This window comes from Panthera uncia, assembly GCF_023721935.1.
Source record: "Panthera uncia isolate 11264 chromosome B2 unlocalized genomic scaffold, Puncia_PCG_1.0 HiC_scaffold_24, whole genome shotgun sequence".
Lineage (NCBI taxonomy): Eukaryota > Metazoa > Chordata > Mammalia > Carnivora > Felidae > Panthera > Panthera uncia.
This window is the reverse complement of record NW_026057580.1, coordinates 49,295,593-49,320,935: the sequence shown is the minus strand read 5'-3', so window position 1 is coordinate 49,320,935 and position 25,343 is coordinate 49,295,593. Positions and strand designations below refer to the sequence as shown.

The following is a 25,343-nucleotide window of genomic DNA, read 5'->3' as shown; positions in this document are numbered from 1 at the left end:
TGCTTTTATAACCGTACTGTGATAGTGTTTTGGGTAATTTTTTTCATATGAGTTATTTTACATATGATAGTTTATTGTAATTATTGCTATATTCTTTATGCTCTAGAATATGTTTATGGGAATATACACATCTTTTTTAAAGTAACATTGTAGCATTTTATGCAGTGTATTTTAAAGATCATGTTCTAAACTAGTATATTTTAATGATTTATTAATCCCCAAAAGATTTTTTATCATATCATCCCTGAAAAATTTTTTTCCAGTCACTTTTGATTTGGTTCTGGCATTTTATTACCTCACTAGGTGGCAGCAGAGTAACAGCTTTAATTCAGGCTGCTTTTGTAGCAGTAGAATTCTAGTGGTTCCCAGTGCATTGTACATCTGTTACATACCTATAATATTAGTTTGGGATGTTTAGGAATTTAGTGAGGATTAGGGAGAATCATGTATATAAGAGTATCGAAAGCATGGTAGTTTTGATAATGTTGACATATTCTTTGGTGCATTGCATCAAAATGGTAGTGTCATTTTGGAAGTATTTTTGTAAATTATGATTACACTATATTAAAATCCCTAAAAGTATTTTGTCTGCTTCAGAAAAATGCATTGTTCTTACATAGGAATCTCAAAGAGTGAAAGAATGATGTGAAGTTTTTTTGTTTGTTTGTTTGTTTTTTAATCCCATATGGGCTTTTTTGCTCTCACTTGTCTGTGTTGGGAGCGAAGTAGTCTAACAGAAAAACTTGATGCTGGAATGTAACTCCTTTATTTTAGATAGTGAAATTTATGGTCCTAGGATAGAAAAGTCATTTGATTTGTGTGTGGTATATAGAGTAGTGATTTTGACATATGTGCTCTATTATATTTTAGGAAAGAAATTTCTATGACCATATGCTTTCTTTAAAAATCATATATAGTATTTTTACTTTCTTGGGGGACTATATTCATTTTCTTCATGTTTATGGTAATTTGGTTTCCAAAAGTTTGCATTAGTATCTGTGAACTAGTTAAAGAAATTGAAAATGAGTAATTCTGACAGTTCTTTTTAAAATTGGGAGGTCTGATTTGAAGATTTTATAGGCAGCCCATCCTGGTACACTGCGTTTCTGGCTTTCAGCCCAGCTCTAATGTTGCTGCTGTTGCTGATATTTTTGCTGGCAGGTGAGCTTTCTTGGACACATTTTATTTTAGCAACATTTTGGAATTTAGAAAATTTAATTTTTATAATACTTTTGCATGGGCAGAGAACTAAATTTTGTCTCTTCGTGAATTATTTAGAATGATATTTAAGCCTTTTATGTGTTATAGTAGCCCGATGATAGAAACTTGTTGCTAGAGGTACAGACTACAGTATATAAGTACAACAAATGAAATTGTTGCTTATGTTATAACTTTAAGCAACTGAACATTGAGTCTACTCTGTGATCTGGCCTTGGTAGTTGCCTTAATACTGTGAGTCTATATTATATTTATTTTTGTAGCCTCACTAGTATTTAGCTACTTGTATTTAGTATTTAGCTATTGAGAGTGGTACATCTAGAATATCTCCTGGTGCTTTTATGCGAACATGAACAAAGACTAGTGGAAACCAGTTAATTTCTAATAGTGTGATCCATTAAGTATTATTTACTAATGAATGGAAAAATTAAAACTAATTTAGAACAATTGGTACTCTTAGATATAGTCTTACTTATGTTTTCCCTATGTGTATGTCTTTCTTAAAAATACCTTAGTTGTACTATTAGTTCCCTTTATAAGTTTAACATAAGTAGTTGAGGATCTTTACGGTAAAGTATAATATCTGTGTTACAAGTAAAATCGTTATAGATGAGGTCTTTCTCTCCCTTTTATTAAAATAAGTAACAAAATATTCATTGCTCTGGTAGAAATGATATGAAAATAAAAAGATGTTTGGTTTAAAGAAAATTCCTAATTTTTGACATGTTTTAAATGGCAGCTGTTCTGACTATGTGCTTGGAACTACCAAATAAAATATTCTAATGTGTGGTCACTTTCAGTGGCAAAGTTTTGAGAGAAAAATTAGTTGAGAAGTGCATTTTTAAAAGAAAATTTAAGACCTCGTTCATGGGGTGCCTAGCTGGGTCAGTCAGTAGAGCTTTTGACTCTTGATCTCAGGGTCATGAGTATGAGTTTCATGTTGGGTACAGAGATTACTTAAAAAAATCTTAAAAAAAAAATTAAAAGACCTGGTTCAGGCGCTTGAATGGGTCAAAATCAAATTGCTGTATTAACATGGGAATGCACGAGAGTACAACATGAAATACAATTGCATGTAAATGACATGGCCTAAACTCTAAGACCATAGGAGTTCTTAGGAGAATGATTAGTGAAGGGTGAGTAATAAAGGCAAGAGGGGCAACGAGAAGGAAGTCATGAGGGGAAATACCCTGAGCTGGACAGTGCTGACTAATAATTGGTATAAATCCAGAATCTATGTAACTTCTGGCCCCTGGGCAGTTTGGTACTTAGGACAAAGAAAGAGAATTGTTACTGCTGGTGCCTGGTTAAACCTTTTGTTTATATTTTTAAATGTGTCAGAGTTTTAATGATTACTGAGCCTTGAAACTCTGATTTAAATTTTTAATGTTAACTCCTGCTTTTTCTTGAATTATTCTTAGGGATTTATAAGGTAGGCGATCGTTTATCTCAGTCTTCTTGAAGTTTAAGGCCACCTGGAATGCTGAGTCAGTTGGTTAGCCCAGTGGCCTTTGAGGAACTTAAAAGAGCTGGGTTTGAAATAGTGGTAAGAGAGTGTTTTCCATAGTGGTTCAGAAGACAGGGAAATGAAAATTTGCTGTGGAAAGGGAAGCAGACTACTTAACTCTGGTGAGTGGAAGAATAAAAGAAAGGGGGTAATGTCACCTTACCAAGACATCCCCAAGGACTTGTCCTGCAGGGGGCACAGGAAAGACCCTATAGTAATTTGCCTGTAGTCATCCCCCAACAGTTTTTTTTTTTTTTTTTTTTTTTTAATATTTACGTATTTTTGAGAGACAGAGTGAGACAGAGTGTAAGAAGGGGAGGGACAGAGAGAGAAGGAGACACAGAATCCAAAGCAGGCTCCGGGTTCTGAGCAAGCTATCAGCACAGAGCCCGACACGGGGCTCGAACCCACAAACCGTGAGATCATGAGCTGAAGTCAGACGCTCAATTGACTGAGCCACCCAGGCAAACCCCCCCCCCCCCCCCCCCCCCCCCGACATTTTATTTTCCATTTTCAATTATAATTCAAGGGCTATTAGGTGAACCTTTTATGGGACTCATTGGAAGCTTTTACTGTAAGTAGATTATATTAGCATTCATTCAGTTAGTCTAGCCAGTAGTCAGTTTCAAAAGTTGCATAACATAGGGTGTGCCTGGGTGGCTCAGTCAGTTAAACTCTTGATTTCTCCCGGGGTCATGATCTCATGGTTGTGAGATGGAGACCGGAGCCCCATGTTGGCTCTGAGATGGGCATGCAGCCTGCTTAAGATTCTCTCTTCCTCTCCCTTTGCCCTTCCCCGACTAGCACACCCTTGCCCCCTCACACACACTCTCTCAAAAAATATAAAATAAAAAATTTCAAAAGCTGCATAATATAAAATGTGAAAACTAGAAGACTGTGATTGGGACTAACTGATGATCTTGCTTAGTCTTCTTTTTCTGCTCTTTTGTACTCCCATTTGTTCCTTTTACCTGAGTTGTCATCAAAATAAGAATATTTCTATAGCTAAGAAGAGAGAAAAAAATCTATTTGGAATTGACTTTTGGACAGGCACTTTAGCAAAAGCTTCATTTTTCCATATGTTTAAGAAATTTTTTAATTTTTTGTTTGATTTCATCTGTTTGGCTTTTCTATCTTAGTTTGCAGTTTGAATGTTAAGGATGGTTAGAGGCTGTTTAATCCAGAACTTTTCATCATTTAATGTGCATATGAATCACCTGGGGATCTTGTTAAAATGTAAATTCTGATTTAGGAAGTCTGGGGTGAGGCCCAAGGTTCTGCATTTCTAACTAGTTCTCAGGCAATGCCGGGGCTGCTAGTCCAAGGACCACATACTAAGTAGCAAGAATCTACTCCATTTTCTCAGGATGTTCAGCAGCCTATACCTAATTAGCAATTGTTGGGCTTTTATTTTTATTAAAAAAATTTTTTTAACATTTATTTATTTCTTCAGAGACAGCGTGAACAGGGGAGGGGTAGAGAGAGAGGGAGTCACAGAATCCTTGGAAGAAGGAAAGCCAAGCCCAAGAGCCTGAAAACAGAAGAAGGTGGAGAAGGGCAGAGTATACTGTGGGACATCCAGGTGGGGGCTCAGAGCCACTTTCGCATCCTGGTTCTGCCCCTGTGTTCTTGTGTGACCTTGAGAAAGCCATTCAGCTCGAAGCAGGCTCCAGGCTCTGAGCTGTCAGCACAGACCCTGACATGGGGCTCCATCTCATGAACTGTGAGATCATGACCTGAGCTGAAGTCAGACACCTAACTGACTGAGCCACCCAGGTGCCCCGTGCTTTTATTTTTTTTAATGTGGCAAAAAAGCCATATTTCTTTGTGTAGGAAATATTTAAAAACCAGGAGAAATCTTCCTTTCCACCTAATTAAATGGCAACTCATTTTTAATGAATAGCCAACTTGATTCATCTTGAATTTTTAAAATGTATCATAAGATTGTCTTCTAACTGTATTGCTTTTGAGGATTTGAAGAACTAGAATTTTTTCAACTATGTCTGTGTCCACTTACTGTTTTGGAGTGCTTACATTTTGGACTTTAGGTAACCATTGAGAAACAAATTTAAGTGAACTTAGAAGGCATTAAAAATATCTATATTCAAATCTAGTTTTTGAGGTAGAAGCTTCTTCCTATAGGAGGGTAAATCATAAGTTTCTGTTTATGCAAAGTGACTATTAATGCATACTTTATTTTCAGACTTGTAAGAACTGGAGGAGGTAATATGACTAGATTTTGTGTCTTTGGTAGTGTCTGTGTACTTGCATTTAAATCTAGCCTGGCTTTTCTTGTGCCTTATGTGGTGTTAGGTTTGTTGCAGGGCTGGAAGTGAGGTAAATGTGTACGTGTGCTCACGTATGTGCACCTGCTACTTGGGTGAAGTGGGACTGTGTGAGAACTCTTCTACTCCTTTAAGATTCCTGATTTTCTAATTCTTTGTAGATTGGTGGAAAGGAAGAGAGAGCATACTCTAGTCCACTGAAGTGGCAATTAGCAAGATGCATGTTGCAGGTAGCAAATAAATTCAGTCCAGATTTGACTGTTCTGTTCACTGGTTGAAAGGCATGCTTTGATATTCTACTTGTTAGATTTACCTTAACTCTGCTAATTAGTTGATTTTGTAAACTTGTACATAGGAGGGGACTTTATCAGTCCCTTATTTTATGATAATTACGTTTTTTTTTGTGGGGGGGAGGGTGTTGGTAAGGGAAATATCAACTTAGGTAAGTTTAATTATAATTTAGTTTATGCTGTCACTCATTTTATTTTAGATTGTGGGATTAAAACATAATTTTCTGTTATATACAATAGCTTTTGGAGTTATTGTATATTTATATGTACCATTCTTGTTAGTAAATCTTACGAAACTGTTGCAATACACTGGAATATTTTAGGCTCAGTTTTGTTTTTATCATTCTAGTGTTTAGAAAACAAGTTTCTTGACAGATTGAGAAATCCACCTGATTTGTTTTTTAATTTGAGTTCTGTTTTGAGTCATTGCTCGCTCAAGTAGTACAGCTTCTGATTTTACAGAACTTACTTGGATGACACCTATTCATGGATAAATGAATTAAGTAACTACTGTAGTTGCTGTCTACTTTTGTGTAAATATACTTAACAAGCTTGAGTTTGTGGGCTGTGGGTAATCTATGGTTTGTTTTTCTACATTTCAAAATGTGTGCATTTATCTCTTTTTCTTCTCTCATTAGAAGGATCGTCTTTTTTCCTGTCTACAGAGTTTTAACACGGATCCTTTCTGTCTTATCCGGAGTTTGTTTTGTCAGTAACCTAAACTCTTTTTTGGATTGTGTAAAATACTAGTTGTAGTATTAATAAGAATGATATCCAGCTTTGATGAACTACTGCTATGTGCCTTGGACACAATATAATAATAGCTGACATTTTATTACCATGTACTGGGTACTTTTTGAACCCTTCATGTAGTAACTTGCTTAATTCCTTCTCTCTTTCTATTATTTTTATTGTGGTACAATATATATAACATGAAATTTACCATCTTAACCATTTTTAAGGTCAGTGATATTAAATACATTCATAATGTACACAAATGTCAACTAGCTTTCCTCTTCAGAACTCTTTTCATCATGCAAAACTAAAACACTATATCCATTAAATGATAGTTTCCATTCCCTTCTTCTCCGAGCCCCTAGTAACCACCATTCTACTTTCTGTCTGACTTTTATCATTCTAGGTACCTTATATAAGTGGAGCCATACAATATCTTGTCTTTTTGTGATTGACTTATATCATTAGCACAATGTCCTTAAAGTTCATCTGTGTTGTGCCACGTCAGAATTTCCTTTTTAAATGGTAAATAATAGTCCACTGTGTACCACATTTTCTTACCCATTCATCTGTCAGTGGACACTTGGGTTGCTTACACAATTTAGTTGTTTGTTGTGAGTAGTGCTGTTATGAAATGAACATGGGTGTACTACCTCATTTAATTATTTTTTAAAAAATTATTTAAATTCAAATTAGTTAACATACATTGTAGTAATGGTTTCAGGGATAGAACCCAGTGATTCATCATCACTTAAATAGCACCCAGTGCTCATCGCAACAAGTGCCCTTCTTAATGCCCATCCCCCATTTAGCTCATCTCCTCACCCGCCTCCCCTCCAGCAACCCTCAGTTCTCTGTATTTAAGAGTCTCTTATGGTTTGCCTCCCTCTGTTTTTATCTTATTTTTCCTTCCCTTCCCCTGTGTTCATCTGTTGTGTTTCTTAAATTCCACATATGAGTGAAATCATATATTTGTTTTTCTCTGACTTATTTTGCTTAGCGTAATATACTCTAGCTCCATCCATGTTGTTACAGATGGCAAGAATTCATTCTTTTTGATCACAGAATAGTATTCCATTGTGTATATACATCACATCTTCTATATCCATTCATCAGTTGATGGACATTTCGGTTCTTTCCATAAGTTGGCTATTGTTGACAACACTGCTATAAACATTGAGGTGCATGTGCACCAAATCAGCATTTTTGTATCCTTTGGATAAGTACCTAGTAGTGCAATTGCTGGGTTGTAGGGTAGTTCTATTTTTAATTTTTTGAGGAACCTCCATATTGTTTTCCAGAGCGGCTGTGCCAGTTTGCATTCCCACCAACAGTGCAAAAGTATTCCCCTTTCTCTGCATCCTTGCCAACATCCTGTTTTTTTCCTGAGTTGTTCATTTTAGCCATTCTCACAGGTATGTGGTGGTATCTCATTGTGGTTTTGATTTGTATTTCCTTGATGATGAGCAATGTTGAGCATCTTTTCATGTGTCTGTTAGCCATCTGGATGTCTTCTTTGGAAAAGTGTCTATTCATGTCTTCTGCCCATGTCATGACTGGATTATTTGGTTTTTTTTGGTGTTGAGTTTGATAAATTCTTTATAGATTTTGGATACCAACCCTTTATCCTATATGTCATTTGCAAATATCTTCTCCCATTCAGTAGGTTGCCTTTTAGTTTTGTTGATTGTTTCCTTCAATGTGCAGAAGCTTTTTATCTTGATGACTACCTTATTTAATTCTTTCAAGTACCCTGAGAGGTGAAGACTTTTGACCAGGAAATTGAGTCTCAGAGCAGTCAAGTGATTTGTGCAGAATCACAGACCTAAGAAGAGTGTCTGGGATACATGTTCTTAACTACCATTGTAGACTTCCATGTATCTTTCTTTTTTTAATTTTTAAAATTTTATTTTAGAGAGAGGGAGAGAGAAAGAGAATATCTTAAGGAGGCTCCCGCTCAGCGTGGTGCCTGATGTAGGACTTGATCCACATCCCTGGGCTCATGATTTGAGCTGAAATAAAGAATTGAACACTCAGCTGACTGAGCCCCCCAGGCACCCCATTCCATGTGTTTTTCTTTGTTGATGCCTTCTATCTTGCCTTAGATATCTTCAACCTTATTTACTATATATTCACATATAATTAATGGTATATAGTACAAATACCTTTAACTCTAAAGTTGGCAAATAAATTTAGAGTATATCATTTTTTTAATGTTTTTTTTTCATTTCAGCTATAAATATGATCAACTACAAAGTAAAGCTGAAACTCCTTAAAATGGATTTTAAGGATCGTACTTTCTTCCTGTATGCTTTTCTTCTACCAGAGGCGATTATTTGTTGTACATAATAGAATTATAATTTTCAGAAAACTTGGGAGTGATAGAGTGATTTGGATAGGGTCTGTTTTTGGTATGAGAGAGTTCATGGAAGGGAGTTTTGAGTAAGAGTTTGAAGATATGTATTTTGGAATAAGATGGTGTACTATTACAATATATAGGCTTAGAAACAGGCATGCACAAATTTTTGAGCAGTAGAGGATGGCAAAATGAGAAAGGGATAAAGAAGTTGCAATTCTGAAGTTAAAGTACATACTTAGGAGTTGGACCATTAGAATCATTTCATAATATTTGATGAGATTTTTGGTTCTAATCTGCCTGCCTGTTTCTTTAGGGATCTAGATAGCAAGCACTATTGAGTCTGGTATTATAGGCTTTCCAAAGACCATAATGATAGCATTTGTACCATTGACACATGTAAAGAAAGTAAGCAGATTAAGTTATTTTTTAATTGTTGGGTGGTTTGGAACAAATTTGCGCTATATCTTATTACACACTTGATTATTTGTATTATGTATCAGTAATTCTGTGGAATGGAGGGAGGAATTTAGAAACTGACATGGGCCCTATGCCTTGCTAAACTTTTATAGTGTTGATTTTTAAGCTTTGAACAATACTCTAAATCTTGCTGGTTGAAGGGGGTGTCTTGAAACATCTATATTTGCAAATTATTAATACCTATTAATAGAAATAAGCACACATACTGTAATGAGAAAGCTTTGAGAATTTGTGATTTTTTTTTTTTTTTTTGATGGTAGATACCCCTAGGTCTTCAAGATTTGCTTGCGATGAATTACCTAAATTGAAATAAAAGAGTTGTTTGACTGATGATTTTTCCATAGACTGTTTTACCAAGTACCAAGCTTAAACAAAAAAAAGTAGATGAAGAGACGTAGTAGAAAATTTGCTGTGTAACTCTCAACAATAGCCAAATTATGGAAAGATCCTAAATGTCCATCAACTGATGAATGGATAAAGAAATTGTGGTTTACATACACAATGGAGTACTACATGGCAATGAGAAAGAATGAAATATGGCCCTTTGTAGCAACGTGGATGGAACTGGAGAGTGTGATGCTAAGTGAAATAAGCCATACAGAGAAAGACAGATACCATATGTGTTCATTCTTATGTGGATCCGGAGAAACTTAACAGGAACCCATGGGGGAGGGGAAGGAAAAAAAAAAAGAGGTTAGAGTGGGAGAGAGCCAAAGTATAAGAGACTCTTAAAAACTAAGAACAAACTGAGGGCTGATGGGGGGTGGGAGGGAGGGGAGGGTGGGTGATGGGTACTGAGGAGGGCACCTTTTGGGATGAGCACTGGGTGTTGTATGGAAACCAATCTGACAATAAATTTCATATATTAAAAAAAAAAAGAAAATTTGCTGTGTAAACAACATAAAATAAAGATGGCTGTGCTTAGGTAGAAGATATTTACATGTTGGTGAGTTGTCTAAATGTTCAGTGGCATGCTGTTGGCTTGCCATTTAATATCCAATCAACATTCTAAGATCAAAGGCTGGTTAGACAGATTTGACAATTAAATTGGTGGGGAAGTGAATGGGCTTTGCAATTTAAAATTAAATAATACATGTTGTCTGTTTAATTACTGTTGTGTGTATGTAAGTGATCACTTAATAGAATGAAGCTGAGGGCTTAAAGTGACTTTAAGACCATAAAACCTTAATCACATCTGTTTCATGACCTTAAATTGATGTGATATGAGGATTAAAAAAGAGCTAATCCTTTTTTTATTAACTAAAGTCCATACTTTACTCAGATTTGCTTAATTTTTCCCTAATGTCTTAAAAAAAGAGCTGATCTTTTTGAAGAAGACTTCTGTGCTTATAGAATCAGTAAATCAAAATCAAATTGCTTGTTGGGTTGGAATCTTTTATAATGCTGAATGAGAATTTTGGTAGTTTTTGATGAAGAGAATATGTTAGAATTGTATCTTCATTTCAGTGATTGTTAGCAGCATTCAAAAATTTTAAAAAGGTCAGGTGGTGGTGGTGGTGGTGGTATTACTGTATATGTGTGTGTGTTCTCTCTGTTAGTGTGAAAATAGAATGACCTTCATGTGAATTCTTTGAGTTTCTGGAAGATGAAATAAGGGAAAGCTCTACTTGTCTTTTAAATAGTTTTTCTTTCGGGGGTTGAAATGTTATTTTTGTCACATAAACAGGTAAATAGCAATTAGTTTAAAAGTAAAGTTCAGGGGCGCCTGGGTGGCTTGGTCGGTTATGCATCTGACTTCAGCCCATGTCACGATCTCACGGTCCGTGAATTCGAGCCCCACGTCGGGCTCTGTGCTGACAGCTCAGAGCCTGGAGCCTGTTTCAGATTCTGTGTCGCCCTCTGTCTCTGCCCCTCCCCTGTTCATGCTCTGTCTCTCTCTGTCTCAAAAATAAATAAACGTTAAAAAAAAAAAAAATTAAAAAAAAAAAAAGTAAAGTTCATGTGTAGGATTACCTTGTTCTATCATCAATTATTGTTCCTTTTGTGAAAGTAATGCAAACAGTGATTCCTAAACTTACCAGAAGTCTTTCTCTAAGATTCCTGAACTTATTTTGGTAGACTTTAGGCTGTGTTTCCATAGAATTCTAGTTTAAATGGTGTTTGGATTCCTAACTTAGGCTATAGAGCTTGCTTAATTCCTAAGGTACCTATATTACTTACTCTATATGTCAGCTTTGAAAAATGACAGAAGGTACTATTCCAACACTGGTAACTAACCAAACTATAATTGTAACAATTGTAGGAAGTTTATAAAAAACACTATTTTGACTAGTTTAAAAATTCTATTGGGGAATACTGATTTGCTTTTACAGGATAAGGAAGAGAGTGAGAGTATTATGGAGATTGTGAAGGCGACTCTGTGACACTGATTATTTTGTGTAGGTGGATGAAAGTCTTTTAGGACTTTCAGTTTTGCTTGATATCGATATGTCACTAGCCTTGATCAGAGTGTTCTTAGGCTCATTAATGGAACTAAGTGAATGAGATAAGAAGGAGGAAAATGTCTTTCTATTTGAGAAAGTTTTTGGTAAAATATATGTAACATTTTTTTTTAGGAGTTGAAAGAAACAGGAAAAAAAAACTGGGTTAAAGGAGACATGGATGCACTTTGTAAAAGTGATTACAGTAGATAAAATTTACTGAGTAGTGAGCTAGTAAGAGAAAAAGGCAAAGTGTGCAAAGCCCCCCATTGGGAAGGAAGAAAGCAGGTGTTTGGCCTATCAGGTCAGCTGTTTTGCATTGTTTGTAGAACAGGGTGTGACAAGTGTTGGTAGGTAGGGGGCAGAGTCTGGTCACCTGCTCTTAAGGTTTATAATTGTATCTAGGGAAGTGTCTCTAAACTGAATTTAATTTGTAAGAAACTTTAGTATACCTGAATTTATTTCTGTGTACTTTTAGAACTTTGAGAATTAGGTTTCAGGGACTTGGGTGCAATTCTATTGGTAATAGAGATGAGAGGAAATGTAGCTGGTATAGAAACAGTAGAGGTTTGGCTGTATACTCTTAGGAGAGAAAAGATACAAAGGGAAAGTAAACTCTGGGCTTAACGTTACACACTTGTCTCTGTTGAAGGACAGGAAATAGATGGCATGAATCTTCATATGAAATTATTATGTAAAGAGCTAGGATCATGTAACCCCTGGTATTAAGGGTAGGTTGGGGGACCAGTGAGGTTACATCATAGGCACATTTACAGTACGTGAATCCACCTGTTATACAGTGGGCAAAAAAAGAAAAAAAAAGCAACCAGTATATCCATTAGCATTATATTGACAGTAAGCAGTAGAAACTGACTTTGGCTAATTTCAGCAAAGGAATAAATTGGAAGGCTCTCAGGAGAACCAGTCTGGGAAAGTGGGTATGAATCAAGGGCAGGCAGGCCTCAAGGACCTGAGCAAGGTCAGACACAGGAACACTTTGAGGAGGAAGCCACCATTGGCATTTGTTGACAGTGACTCTGCTGTTGCTGTGAATAATTTTTGAGCTATTCCTGTGCCTCTCTGTTACTCATTGAACTTAAAATTTTTATGAAGGGAACATTTGATTGTCTAGTTTAGAACCTGAGCCTATTTCTAACCTGGTTGCGAGGAAAAGCCTTTTGGTTTTCAGTGTGAAAACAAAAATTTCTGTATCCATATTTAAAACGGGATCTGTCACTTCTGCCAAGCTAAATCAAATAGTTAGCCTCCTTAAATGCTCCATGGCTCAGTAACTAAAGTATACCCAGTTATTCATGCTGGAAGCTAGGTAGTCATCCTTGACTTCTCCTATTTCCTCACTCCCATATCTAACCCATAGCATATTGTCCTGTTAATCTGCCTCTTAAATGTCTTGAGTTTATCCATTTACCTCTGAGTAATCCTTGCTACTGTAGTCCCACTTGGTATACAACAGAAGCTTCATAATATCTCTGGTCTACAGATTGGTTCCAACACATTATGTGGGGGTGAACTTTAAAAAATGCAAATCAGATTATGCTGTAATTTTGCTAAAAGCCTTTCGGTGGTCTGCCTTTTATTTACTTATTATTTTTCAGCTTTAGTCCACTTTTTAAATCATAGTGGGAGACTGGGACTCTGCAAACTACATTTCTCAGACCCCCTTGCCAGCTCACTTCTTGTTGGATTTTAACAGTAGGAGCCCTGGCAGGAATTTGGGAGATAAGAGAAAGGACTTTGCTTGTTTCTAGTTTCTTTGTACCTCCAGCAGCCAAACATAACTATCACTTCATTCTCCAGCTTCTTTTGATACTCCCAGCACCAGCCCTGCTGCTCCCTCTCACAGGTACCAGCTTCTGGGTGGTACATTCTAGATAGATGGAGTGCCACTTGCATCTCTTCCTCACCCACTGGGCTGTGTCCCCTTAGCAGTTTGAGCAGCCTCTTTTGTGTGCCTCTTCCATAGAGTTTCAAACTTGAGCTGCAGGGCTCTTCTCCTTAGAGGCCAAGGTATCAGCTATGTGGTGCCTACTCCTTCGAGGTTTGAACACCTAGCTCCATGGACCTCCTCACCCTCTTTCAGGCATAGCCTCATACTGCCCTTCCTCCAGGTTCCTAGCTTCTCATGATGCACTTCTTTCATTTTGTTCCCCCAGCCCTTTGGTGGTAGTGCTTCCTGCAGTTACTAATCTCTTGATTCCCTTAGCCTTCCCCTTTTACCTTTTCAGCATTTCAATATCTATATAACCAGTTTCCTCTATTAAATCTCCTGTGTTTGAATTACCCATATAGTTTCTGTTTGTCTCCTAGAAGGAATTTTCCATTTTCTAGTAATAAAGTGAAAAAAAGATTTTCATTAATTCCTAAGTTTGGAACTACTTCTCTAGCCTCAAGCCATGCCATTTCCTCTTTTTCTCTTTATGCTTAGTATTCTGAAATTTTTTTAATTGCCAGAACATGCAAATTCGTTTTTGTCTCAAAGATATTGCACCTGGTAGACTGTGTGCCAAACTCTGTCAGCACTCCTACCTCCCTTTCCTTTACCCTCCCATTCCATAGTTGCTTGGCTAACTCCTGCATAATGCATGCCAGAGGCAGTACACTATAGAGGTTGTAGAGACAGGCTATTGTCTAGGTTTTAATATCAGCTTTGCTTTTTGGCCGGCTTTATGACTTTGAGCAAGTTACTTAATATGTGTTTCAGCTTCCTCATCTGGAAAATGGGGATAATAATTTTACCTACATGGTAGGATTGCTGTAAGGCTTAAATGTGTTAATGTCAAGCACTCTGAACATTGCTCCTTGCTCTGTGCATGGTCATTGCTCAGTAAGTGATGATAACGTGCTGTGATCAGCTCCATGAGAATCCCTCTGGGATGTATTTCCCCACCCCCATGCTCTGACAGGTCCCACCTTTTGTATGCTTCTGTAGTGCTGTGTACTTTACCTTTTCAACACTTAACTATGCTTGGGTTATTTGTTTAGTGTCTTGCCAGCATATAACAGTATATGGGATAGTGGCTTTTTTTTAAAAAAAAATTTTTTTTTAATTATTATTAAAGAATCTGGCTGCTTTCAGAGACTTTGGAGTCATGTGGAATATTTTTATATTCTTTATCTTTCCTCCCTAACATGAACAAGCTCCTTATTTTTCAGAGATATCACATAACAAAAGAACACATGATTTGGAATGACTGGAATTCAAACCAAAAAAATCATACCCCAGAAACTTTTGTTCCAAAGCCTGAAAATTTATATGTGCAGAAGAATCCCTGAATACCAACTGCTAAATAATTTCTCTGGTATCTCTCTGCAGATGCAAGCTTGTTTCCCATGAGCAATCCTTTATATTGAATTCTATCTTCTAAAGCCTTTTTCCTTGATCTTTTAAATCTATTTACAATAAGTGTACATAGACGGTATTTTCTTTTAATATTCTACTTGAAGTAGAAAGGTCTGGTAGTAAGATATCTATATCTATATCTATATATCTCTTATATATATGTGTTAAAGTATGGATGAATAGAAAATAATTATGACAGGAAAAAAAATATGCCAGCACCCTGGGATTGAATATTTATTCTATTTCAACATTATATTTAATTCTGAGCTTCTGAGCAGCCAGTGAAAAGGGAAATGTAATTTTTGTCATCATATGAACAGAAGAGGAAAACCACCTCTTTTTTGTGAATTTTAAAATTTATTAGCATAATTTAGCCATTCTCAAATTGTGACTGTAGACCACTAATTCTGCTGAATACTAACAGATATCAGGATTAAGTTTTAAGGATAATGGGATAAATAAGATAAACAGACTCTTTTTTTTTTTTAAGTTTCTAATTTTGATTCCAGTATAGTTAACATAAAGTGTTATATTAGTTTCAGGTGTACAATATAGTGCTTCTACAATTCTATTCATCACCCAGTGCTCATCATGATAAGTGTACTCTTTAATCCCCTTTACCTATTCCATTCATCCCCCTTCCCTCCTCTCTTCTGGTAACCATCAACTTATTCTCTATAGTTAAGAGTCTGCTTCTTGGTTTCTCTTTGTTTGTTTCTTAAATTCCACATATAAGTGAAATTATGATATTTGTCTTTCTCTGACTGACTTATGTTGTTTTAGCAGTATATACTTTCTGCCTCCATTCATGTTGTTGCAGATGGCAAGATTTCATTCTTTTTTATGGCTGAGTGATATTCCATTGTATGTGTATACCACATCTTTATCCATTCATGTATCAATGGACTCTTGGGCTGCCTCCATAATTTGGCTATTGTAAATAGTGCTGCAATAAACAACGGGGTACAGTGGATTAGTATTTTCATATTCCTAGGGTAAATCCACAGTAGTGCAATTGCTGGATTATTGAGTAATTCTGTTTTTGATTTTTTTTTGAGGAAACTCCATACTGTTTTCCATACTGGCTGCATTGTTGCATTCCTACCAACAGTGCAAGGGGGTTCCTTTTTCTACATCCTCACCAACACTTCTTTCTTGTGTTTTTGATTTTAGTCATTCTGACAGGTGTGAGGTGATAGTTCATGGTAGTTTTGATTTGTATTTCCCTGATGATGAGTGATGTTGAGCATCTTTTCATGTGTCTGTTGGTGATCTGTATGTCTTCTTTGGAGAAGTGTCTGTTCAAGTCTTCTGCCCATTTTTTAGTTGGATTATTTGTGTGTGTGTGTGTGTGTGTGTGTGTGTGTGTGTGTTTAGATTTTGAGTTGTATAAGTTCTTTATAGATTTTGGATATTAACCCTTTATCAGATATGTCATTTGCAAATTTCTCCCATTCCAAAGATTGCCTTTTTGGTTTTGTTGATTGTTTCCTTCGCTGTGCAGAAGCTTTTTATTTTGATATAGTTCCAATAGTTAATTTTGCTTTTGTTTCCCTTGTCTAAAGAGACCTATTTAGAAAAATGTTGCTGTGGCCAATGTCAAAGAAATTGCTGCCTGTGCTCTCTTCTAGGATTTTGATGGTTTCCTGTCTCACATTTAGGTCTTTAACCCATTTTGAATTTATTTTTGTGTATGGTGTAAGAAAATGGCCCAGTTTCATTCTTTTCCATGTAGCTGTCCAGTTTTCCCCATACCATTTGTTGAAGAGACTGTTTCCCATCACATTATATTAACTCTTTTGTTGAAGATGAATTGAACATATATTCATGGGTTTGTTTCTTAGCTTTCTGTCTGTTCCATTGATTTATGTGTGTCTTGTGTGTGTGTGTGTGTGTGTGTGTGTGTCCCAGTACCATACTGTTTTAAATACCCCAGCTTTGTACTATGACTCAAAGTCTGGAATTGTGATACATCTAGCTTTGTTTTTTCTTTGTCAAGATTGTTTTCACTATTTGAGGTCTCTTGTGGTTCCACAAACATTTTAGGATTATTTGTTCTAGTTTTGTGAAAAATGCTATTGGTATTTTAATGGGGATTGGATTACATCTGTAGATTGCTTTAGGTAGTATGGACATTTTAACAATATTTTTTCTTCCAGTCCATAAGCATGGAATATCTGTTTATTTGTGTCAACTTTGATTTCTTTCATCAGTGTTTTATAGATTACAGAGTACAAGTCTTTCATCTCCTTGGTTAAGTTTATTCCTAGATATTTTATTATTTTTGGTGCAATTGTAAACAGGATTGCTTTCTTAATTTCTCTTTCTGTTGCTTCCCTATTAGTATATAGAAATGCAACAGATTTTGGTACGTTGGTTTTTGTATCCTGTGACTTTACTTAATTCACTTATCAGTTCTAGTAGTTTTTTGGTGGAATCTTTAGGGTTTTCTAAATATCAGGTAATCTGTAAATAGTGAAAGTTTCACTTCTTCCTTACCATTTTGGATGCCTTTTTTTCCTTTTTATTGGAATAAAGAGACTTCTTTTTTTTTCTTTTTTTTAATAAGGAGACTTTTTATGTTTTCTCATAACTAAATATTCCTAACACCTTGACATCCTAATATCTTGACTTTCTAGGAGAAAGATATATTGTTTCACTAATTCATTTTGCCACGAAATACATTTTAAAGCAAATATTAAGCTTTGCAAAGTGCTGGCCTAAGTCCTTGAACAACGTGATGGATTATATCTTCAGTACCATTTTTGCAGAAGATATCACAGTTGCTTTTTATTTGACCTTTCCTTATGGTGATGTAAATTTTCTTTGAAACATAATCCAGGGCAAGGCTGACTTCTTCCAAGGAATCTAGATTTTCCCTATCAACCAGGAATTGCTGCTTTTGAAAAGCATGTGCAGGAGTGCTTTGGTAACAAAGTATTTCTGTTGTCTGCCACCCTGCTGGCCTGGTAGTTGGTTTAGAAGCCTCTCAGAGTCATTCCAGACTGAGGCTGATTTTATTTTTCCTAGTGTAACCTGACTGTCCACAACCCATACCTGCGAGGGCTACAGCTGTTTCAATATGTAGCAAGGGCCTGAGCTCTCCACCTTCTCTCCGGGGGCCTGCTGGGACTAATTATTTTGAAAACACTAGTAACAGCATGCTTCCAATTTAGTCTCCAAATGTAAGCTCTTTTCATCATCCTTGCTGCTTTTCAACCTGTTTGTTACACACTTCTTTTACCTTAATCAGCTCTCCCATTTCTCCTCTCCTCTCCTAAACATGTATATTTGCTCTTTAGAACATTTGTTTATGGGAAACAAATTATCCTCTGTTATATTAACTTCTGTTATTTTACCTTCCATCTCTTCATTTAAGGTTTCCTTTAATGTTTCTTCTACCCACTGGCCTTAACTTGATTGAGCTCCATCTTTCAGTTGTTGCTTCTTTTTTCTGACATATCTTTTGGGCAGGAGGTTGGGCAGGTGGGTCAGCATTCTTCATTCTCAGTAGTATATCCAGACTATTACTCTTACACTCTTTTAATTAACAGCCAGCAAGAACAACTTAGTAAAATAAAATTCCGTTCTTTTGAGCCTTATGCCTTTTAACTTTCTTTCTTATTTCTGTCAACTTTTTCTCCTTTGGCGATTTTGGGACCTGGATATCATCTTCATTTTCATCCCACATATTGCCATATTCATTTGGTAGCACAGCCTATCCATCTGTGATTTTCTCAACTTGAATCCATTTGGACTTTATTTTTATATATGGTGTGAAGTACAGTTTCGTTCTTGATGATCCACTGATGGGGGAGCAGTGATGGTAACTTGACCATTTGAGGAATGATGAATTTTGAAGTATAGAAATTGCCCCATAAATTGATTGGCTCTAAGAAGATAAGGACTGATTAAAAATCCTTAGGAATGTTGAAAATGTTTAAGATATTTTGTTTAATGTTTAATATATTTAAAACTTTAATTTTATAGAAATGAATGAGAATTGTACCTGAAATGATGATATCTGGCTATATCATAATCTTGATTCAAAGAGAAAGGTTAGCTGTTTTGCTAACTGAAGTGTAGGAGAAGAACACTGGATAGTTTGAGGCCCAGCCATTTGCAAATCACTTGTTTCCTCTTTTTCCCTAGTGCAAAGTGGAGAGAGTAATAACTAATTCATAGAATTGTTGGGCTAAGAAAATGCAGTAGTTACATATAGATGTATGTGTGTTTTGTAAACTTTGATGTTTAAGATCTAATAAAAGTTAGAGAACCATTCTTTCTTAAGATGGGACATAAGGTTGCCCTTTGACATCACATTGTCTCCAAAAAAAAAAAAATGGGTGTTTTTATAGAAAAAAATATTTTAAAAGTTTAATCCGAATGATAATGGTTGGGGCCAGGAGGTGGGGGGATCTAGTGAACGTTATTCTATGCAACTATTGTAAGTCTAAGGAAAAAACTGTTATTTCTTACGACCCTATGCTAGAATTGCACTGTTGATATTACTTTTTTTTTATTAAAAAAAATTTTGTTTTTTTAACATTTATTCATTTTTGAGAGTGAGAGAGACAGAGCATGAGTGGGGGAGGGGCAGAGAGCGAGAGGGAGACACAGAATCCGAAGCAGGCTCCAGGCTCTGAGCTGTCACCACAGAGCCCGACGTGGGACTTGAACTCACGGACTGTGAGATCATGACCTGAGCTGAAGTCAGACGCTTAACTGACTGAGCCACCCAGGCGCACCAATATTACTTTTTTAATGTTTCATTCACAGGTATATGATGTTGATCGATGGCACAAATGAAGTTTTTATGATTGATAGAGATAATTCGGTGTTTCATGTTTCAAATCTGGAATTTCCATTTCGTAAAGATCTCCGTATACATTTATCAAATACTCTCTTGGATGGGGTAAGTCATATATTGTTGTTCTTGTTGTTTTTTAAATTAAACATTGTTTTTTTCTTTCTCTTGCAAATTGTATTTTTATTAATCCAATAGGAAACTTACAATCTAGTTCTTTTTTAGTTTTTTTTTTTTAATTGAGGTATAATTGACCTGTAAAGAAAGAAATCTAGTTTTTATTAGGATGTTAAATTTCATTTATCTCTTACCTTTGTTTTCACTTGACCATTGTCTTGAGTCTGAGAGTAAATGAACAAAATTAAATCTATTTTTTTTTGTTCTTTGTGATTAAAAAAAATAATTCTTGTTCAAAAAGACTAATTTTATTATTTTATATGTCAAAATTGAATTTTAATTAAGTGATACAACATACCACATTTCCCTTGGCTCTTTAAAGAGAATCATGCCTTTGAAAGCAACCACTGTACTTTAACGTTTGAAGTTTGAAAGCTAATAAGAATTTTCCCATTTCAGAAAATCTATATTTAATAATCCATAAAATTACTTGGTTAAAAATATTTTAACTTTCTTCCATACAAACAGCTTTCTTCTAACCAATTCTGAAAATATTTATTCATTGTAAATAAAAATTAAAATAGTATATATAGAACATTAGAAAAAAGCTGGTAAAAATCACCTGAACCTACCATTGGAGTAACTTCTGTTAACCATTTTGATGAACATTGTTCCAGACTTTTCTCTTTGCCACAGTGTTGTCTTATGTCTGCTTGTGTGGTATATAACATTTTTATTAGTAATAGCAACTCAGAACATAGGTCCTTTAGGGTAGTTGGGACTCAGTAAGATTCTGAATAATGTTGGAACCTCTGCTTTGATTAAAAATGAGTGCTCTGGTTAAATATATATACTCAGGTATAGCTACATATTTTGTGTGAAGAGAACCAAGTATTATATGTATTTTTGTGATTTGTCTTTTTTCCCCATGTAGCAATTTGCTTTGGACACCTTTCTCACATAAATGTCTGAATGATGTACCATTGTATATGTAAACACTATAATTTGGGGTATCCAAAGTATCTTGACTGTGAAAATTTTGTAGGGGATGCTCTTTAAAAATATGAGCCATCTCAATAGCCCAACCTCAACCTAATGAATTAGACTCTCCCAGGGGCCAGAGTATCTGTACTTTCAATAAGCAAGCAAGTGAAAGGCGCCTGGGTGGCTTGGTCAGTTAAGCATCCAACTCTTGATGTTGGCTCAGGTCATAGTCTGGTGGTTCAAGGGATTGAGCCCTGTGTCGGGCTCTGTGCTGATGGAATGGAGCCTGCTTGAGATTCTCTCTCTCCCTCTTTCTCTTCCCCTCTCCTATACTCTCTCTCTCTCTCTCAAAATAAATAAACTGTTAAAAAAAAAAAAGAAAAGAAAAAAGAGAAAAGGAAACGCTCAAGTGATTCTAATCAGGCAAGTTTAAGAAACACTTCTGTAATTTATTTAACCAGTCCTCTTTTGGTGGGCATTTTGACTTTTTTTTTTTTTTTTTGGTAAGACACTTGAATGCATATCCTTGTATCTTTTTCCTTTCACATTTGTGCAGTTGTATAACTAAGATTCTTAGAGGTGAGATTATAATGTGTATTAAGAAACTTTTGATTGCAAGTCACTGAAGCCCAACTTAAAGTAACTGAGGAAAGAAAGAACTCTTTTGGCACAAATTATTGTTTCAGGTTGGCCTGCTTCTGGCTGGATCTGGGGGCTCAAAGGATACTGGCCAAGTTCTTTCTCTTTCTTTGCTTTACTTGTCTGTTTGGTCTCATTCTGCATGAAGGCTCTTTTACATGAGAGGCAAATTGCATTATAGTGCAAGCAGAAAGAAAACTCTTTCTCTTCCAACATCCATATGTCAATCCCAGGGAGAACTTCAAAAGGCCTGCCTGAGTTACGTATCCATGGAAGAGTGACACTGGAGGCTGGTCACTTGATGGCAGCACTCCCGCTTGGAGTGCAGGAGGAGTAGTGGTTCTAAGAAAGGGATGGTAGTAGGCTATACCTTGTTCCCATGCTGTGGCATGCCAATTATAAATATTGACAGACGTAACTGGTACCCTTCTTTCCTGAACGTTTAAACACATGCACAGTTCTGTGAACCATTTGTAAAGGATATGTACGTTGTCTTAAATGCTGGGTTTTGAAAATTGAATATTTTCTAATTGGATGAGGGAAAGACTTCTTTTTTATTTTATGGGACAGTATAGCATAGTGGTTAAGAGCCCTAACGCTTAACTGATGATGCCTTACTGGCTTTATCAGTTATTTTATGAGGGATTTAAATAATTTACTCAGTTTCTTCATCGGTAGTGAAGGGAGGCTAAAAATAGTAGATTTTGGTGCTGTTGTGAAGATTAAGTTGGATAGTTTATAAAGTGCTGATAACAGTATCTGAGACATAGTAAGTAAATGTTTACCTCTTTTTTGCATTTATGTGAATTGTTAATGAGGTTTAACAGTTTATTCTTTATGAGTTATTGTGTTTCTTCTTTGAGTTGCTGGCTCAGATCCTTTATATGTTTTTCTATTGGGTTTTCACCTTTTTCTTACTGATTTATAAGAGTTTTTTGCCCATTAGGGTATTTCTGACATGGATATTGGAAAAAATGTATTTTACTTTTTGGTGTTTTCTGTGGCACGAGTTTGAATTTATATAGGTAAATTTATGTTGGTAAAATTATAAACTACTATAATAGGGTTTTTAAAAAATATTTATTTATTTTAGGAGAGAGAGAGAGAGAGAGAGAGAGAGGAAGGGGAGAGAGAACCCCAAGCATGCTCTCTGCTCTGTCAGAGCAGAGCCTGACACGGGGCTTGATCCCACCACTGTGAGATCGTGACCTGAGCTAAAATCAAGAGACAGACGCTAAACCAACTGAGCCACCCAGGCACCCGAAACATCTTAGTAATTAATATTTGCCTTTTGTGTCATTTTAAGAAATTTTTACTCATTTTCCTTCTTATTCATATTTTTACTTTACAGTTGTTATAATACCCACCAGTATTTCCTTCCTGTATTTCTATGGTATTATTTGTATATTTAAATACATTTGAATATCTGAAATATCTGAAATACATTTTGAAAGAAGGAATAAGATAAGGGTATGATTTTATTTATTTCCAAATGTCTAAACTGTTGTCTCAACACCATTCAGTGAATCTATTTTTCCCTTTTTGTTATTGTTGTGTCTGTTTTTCCTTTTTAATTGGATATATTATTTTTATTGTATAGTGGATTCCCTTATATATCATTGTTTCTTTCTTGATTTGTTTTTTCATTCCATTAATATTTTGGTCTTTCAGTGGTAGTTTTAGGTTGATTTTAATACTCTGACTTTAGCATACAGTTTAATGTTTGGCAGTCCAGGTGTACCCAATCTCCTGGCCATTCTGAAGTTTGCTGCTTAGATTTTGCTCTCTTTAGCTTTTGGGTGAATACGCTATTTGATTAAGAAGTTAGGCTGTACTTCATGTGCAAATCTATACAACAATGAGCTTATACTTCTCCCTGCAGAGTAATCTCTGGTAGGCTTGTCTTAAGACCATTCATCTTTCTCTGCTGTTTTTGGTTATATGGTTTATCACTTGGCCACACCTTCACTGTCTTTCTTTGGAGGAAAAAGGGACTCTACATCTTTCTTATAAAACTTCCTGCAACTTCAGGTCTCCCTTTCTATAGGGATGCTATTTCCGTGTAAAAAATTTCCAAACTTTCTTCAATGTTGCATCTTTTTTGTGAGCCAGGTTGAATTATGTGTGGCTAATAATTCTTTGGAATTTGTACGAGAATGCTTTTTTTTTTTTTTTGTCTTAATCAAGATGAAATTTGCTCCTCTTTCTGGTTTTTATCCACTATTGGGATGATAGGGAGTGGCTTGTGAATGTTTACTTAAATTCTCAATGATAGAATGATCCTGATGAAAATCACATGCATAAAATATATATTTGTTTAACAGAGGGAATCTCACTTTCCAAGTGACCTGAATGCTTGTGGCCCCCATCCTATGCTGTTTGTTTTTATTTACCAGCTAGTTATTTGAGTGTGCAAACCAGAAAATGGAAGACTGTGATGGGAGAATAGGATGTTTGAACTAGTCACTTCTTTTTTTTTTTATTTTTTAATTTTTATTTTTGAGAGAGAGAGAGAGAGAGGGAGAGGGAGAGAGACAGTGTGAGTGTGGGAGGGGCAGAGAGAGGGAGACACAGAATTCAAAGTAGGACCCAGGCTCTGAGCTGTCAGCACAGAGCCCAGCGCAGGGCTCAAACTCACAAGCCGCGGGACCATGACCTGAGCTGAAGTTGTATGCTTAACCGACTAAGCCACGCAGGCGCCCCTAAATTAGTCACTTCTGAGGTATAGTTTGGGGTGATGAGAAGGTTCGGGATGTGATCGAGGAGGGTGAGAGGTTGAGGTTGTGTGAAGAAGAGCAGTGGAAGTGAGATCAAGGTAATGAGTGATGGTAGGAGTCCAGGTTGAGAGGATGACTATGAGCAGGTACTAAAGGCAGAATGAGGGGTAGCATAGTTGGATGGAGTGGCAGAGACTGAGCAGAGTAAATAGAGTCACAAAACAAAGAGATATCTATACTGTCTACTCTGGGGGACTGCTAGTAAATTCTCATTCCTGTGACAGTGTGCAGTAAATGCCATTTTGTAATAAAATGACACATGTGTATATATATGCAAACATTTGTAACATATGTACGTGCATGTGTGTGCAATGCGTACACACACATGGTATGACTGGTACCCCTGGAGTTTTGCCGTTTGTAACCTGCACAGCCAGTGTGACAGCTCTGGTAGTTAGTTCAAGGGAACAGCAAGAATAGTTTTGTTTGTGTTACTCTCATTTACAATAGAGTTTTTTAGCATTATAATTAATAAAATAAAAGGAAGAAAAAGACTTTTAAGTTACAACATTTGTCATAGTTTAGCATAGTTTGTTGTTGAACTGATGTTTTTAAATGCCTTCCATGTTCAAGTTGCTGTGCCGAGTGCAGAGGGTTGAAAAGAAGGCCTCGCCCTTGAGAGATTTCACTGCACTGGGTAGGGGTGGAGAAAAATTGGTAGTGACAGGGGAGACCTTCAAATAAAACAATAACTTGACTGGTATTTTACAGAAGTCCTGTGGTGGTTTGGAGGAGAAATAAATTATATCTAGTTAGTTTGGAATGAAGGATGTTTTATAGAGGAATTGGCATTTGATATGGAAAGATTTCTTTAGAAAGAGATTTTTGTTGGACATGGGCTGAGGGCATTCCAGGTAGGAAATAATGCTTAAAAATTAGATGTTTAACCATCTGAAGATTTAACTGAGCAATACTATTTATTTTCACCCCGAACTTGGACAAATGAAAACTGCATAATAGACTCTTGTGAAGTTTTAAAATAGCATTATGATTCATGATGTCAATTTACTTGGACCAGAATTATAGTTGCCATATCTGTTTTTCCAGTTAGTTAATTAAAACAGTCCTCTGTAGTTTCCTGTTTCTTCTACATTTTCATTTGCAAATTGTTTTTGTAAAATTCCAAATCCAAGAATAACTCAAACTACCTAATTGTCTGGCTGTCATATGTGAGCATTGAAGCTTTTGTTTTGCTCTCTAAATTATGTTCTTTGACCCACAAAATGCAGAAAATAGGAGTTTAGAAGTATGGCATTAATTCATTTGAAACAATCAGTGAAATTCAGTTAATTTTATACTGAGGCTAAGAGGAGAATGTAGCAGTTAATCACCAAAGTTAATAGCAA

The 25,343-nt window shown here is 36.0% G+C and overlaps 1 protein-coding gene across 1 annotated transcript in view; it reads left to right on the top strand.

Moving 5' to 3' along the window:
* Positions 1 to 25,343, top strand: part of RNGTT (RNA guanylyltransferase and 5'-phosphatase) — a 305,912-nt gene that overhangs the window by 66,142 nt on the left and 214,427 nt on the right. The window contains exon 9 of the mRNA XM_049652908.1: positions 19,453 to 19,588. Coding sequence (XP_049508865.1) covers positions 19,453 to 19,588 — 136 coding nt within the window. The remainder of the gene's footprint in view (positions 1 to 19,452; positions 19,589 to 25,343) is intronic.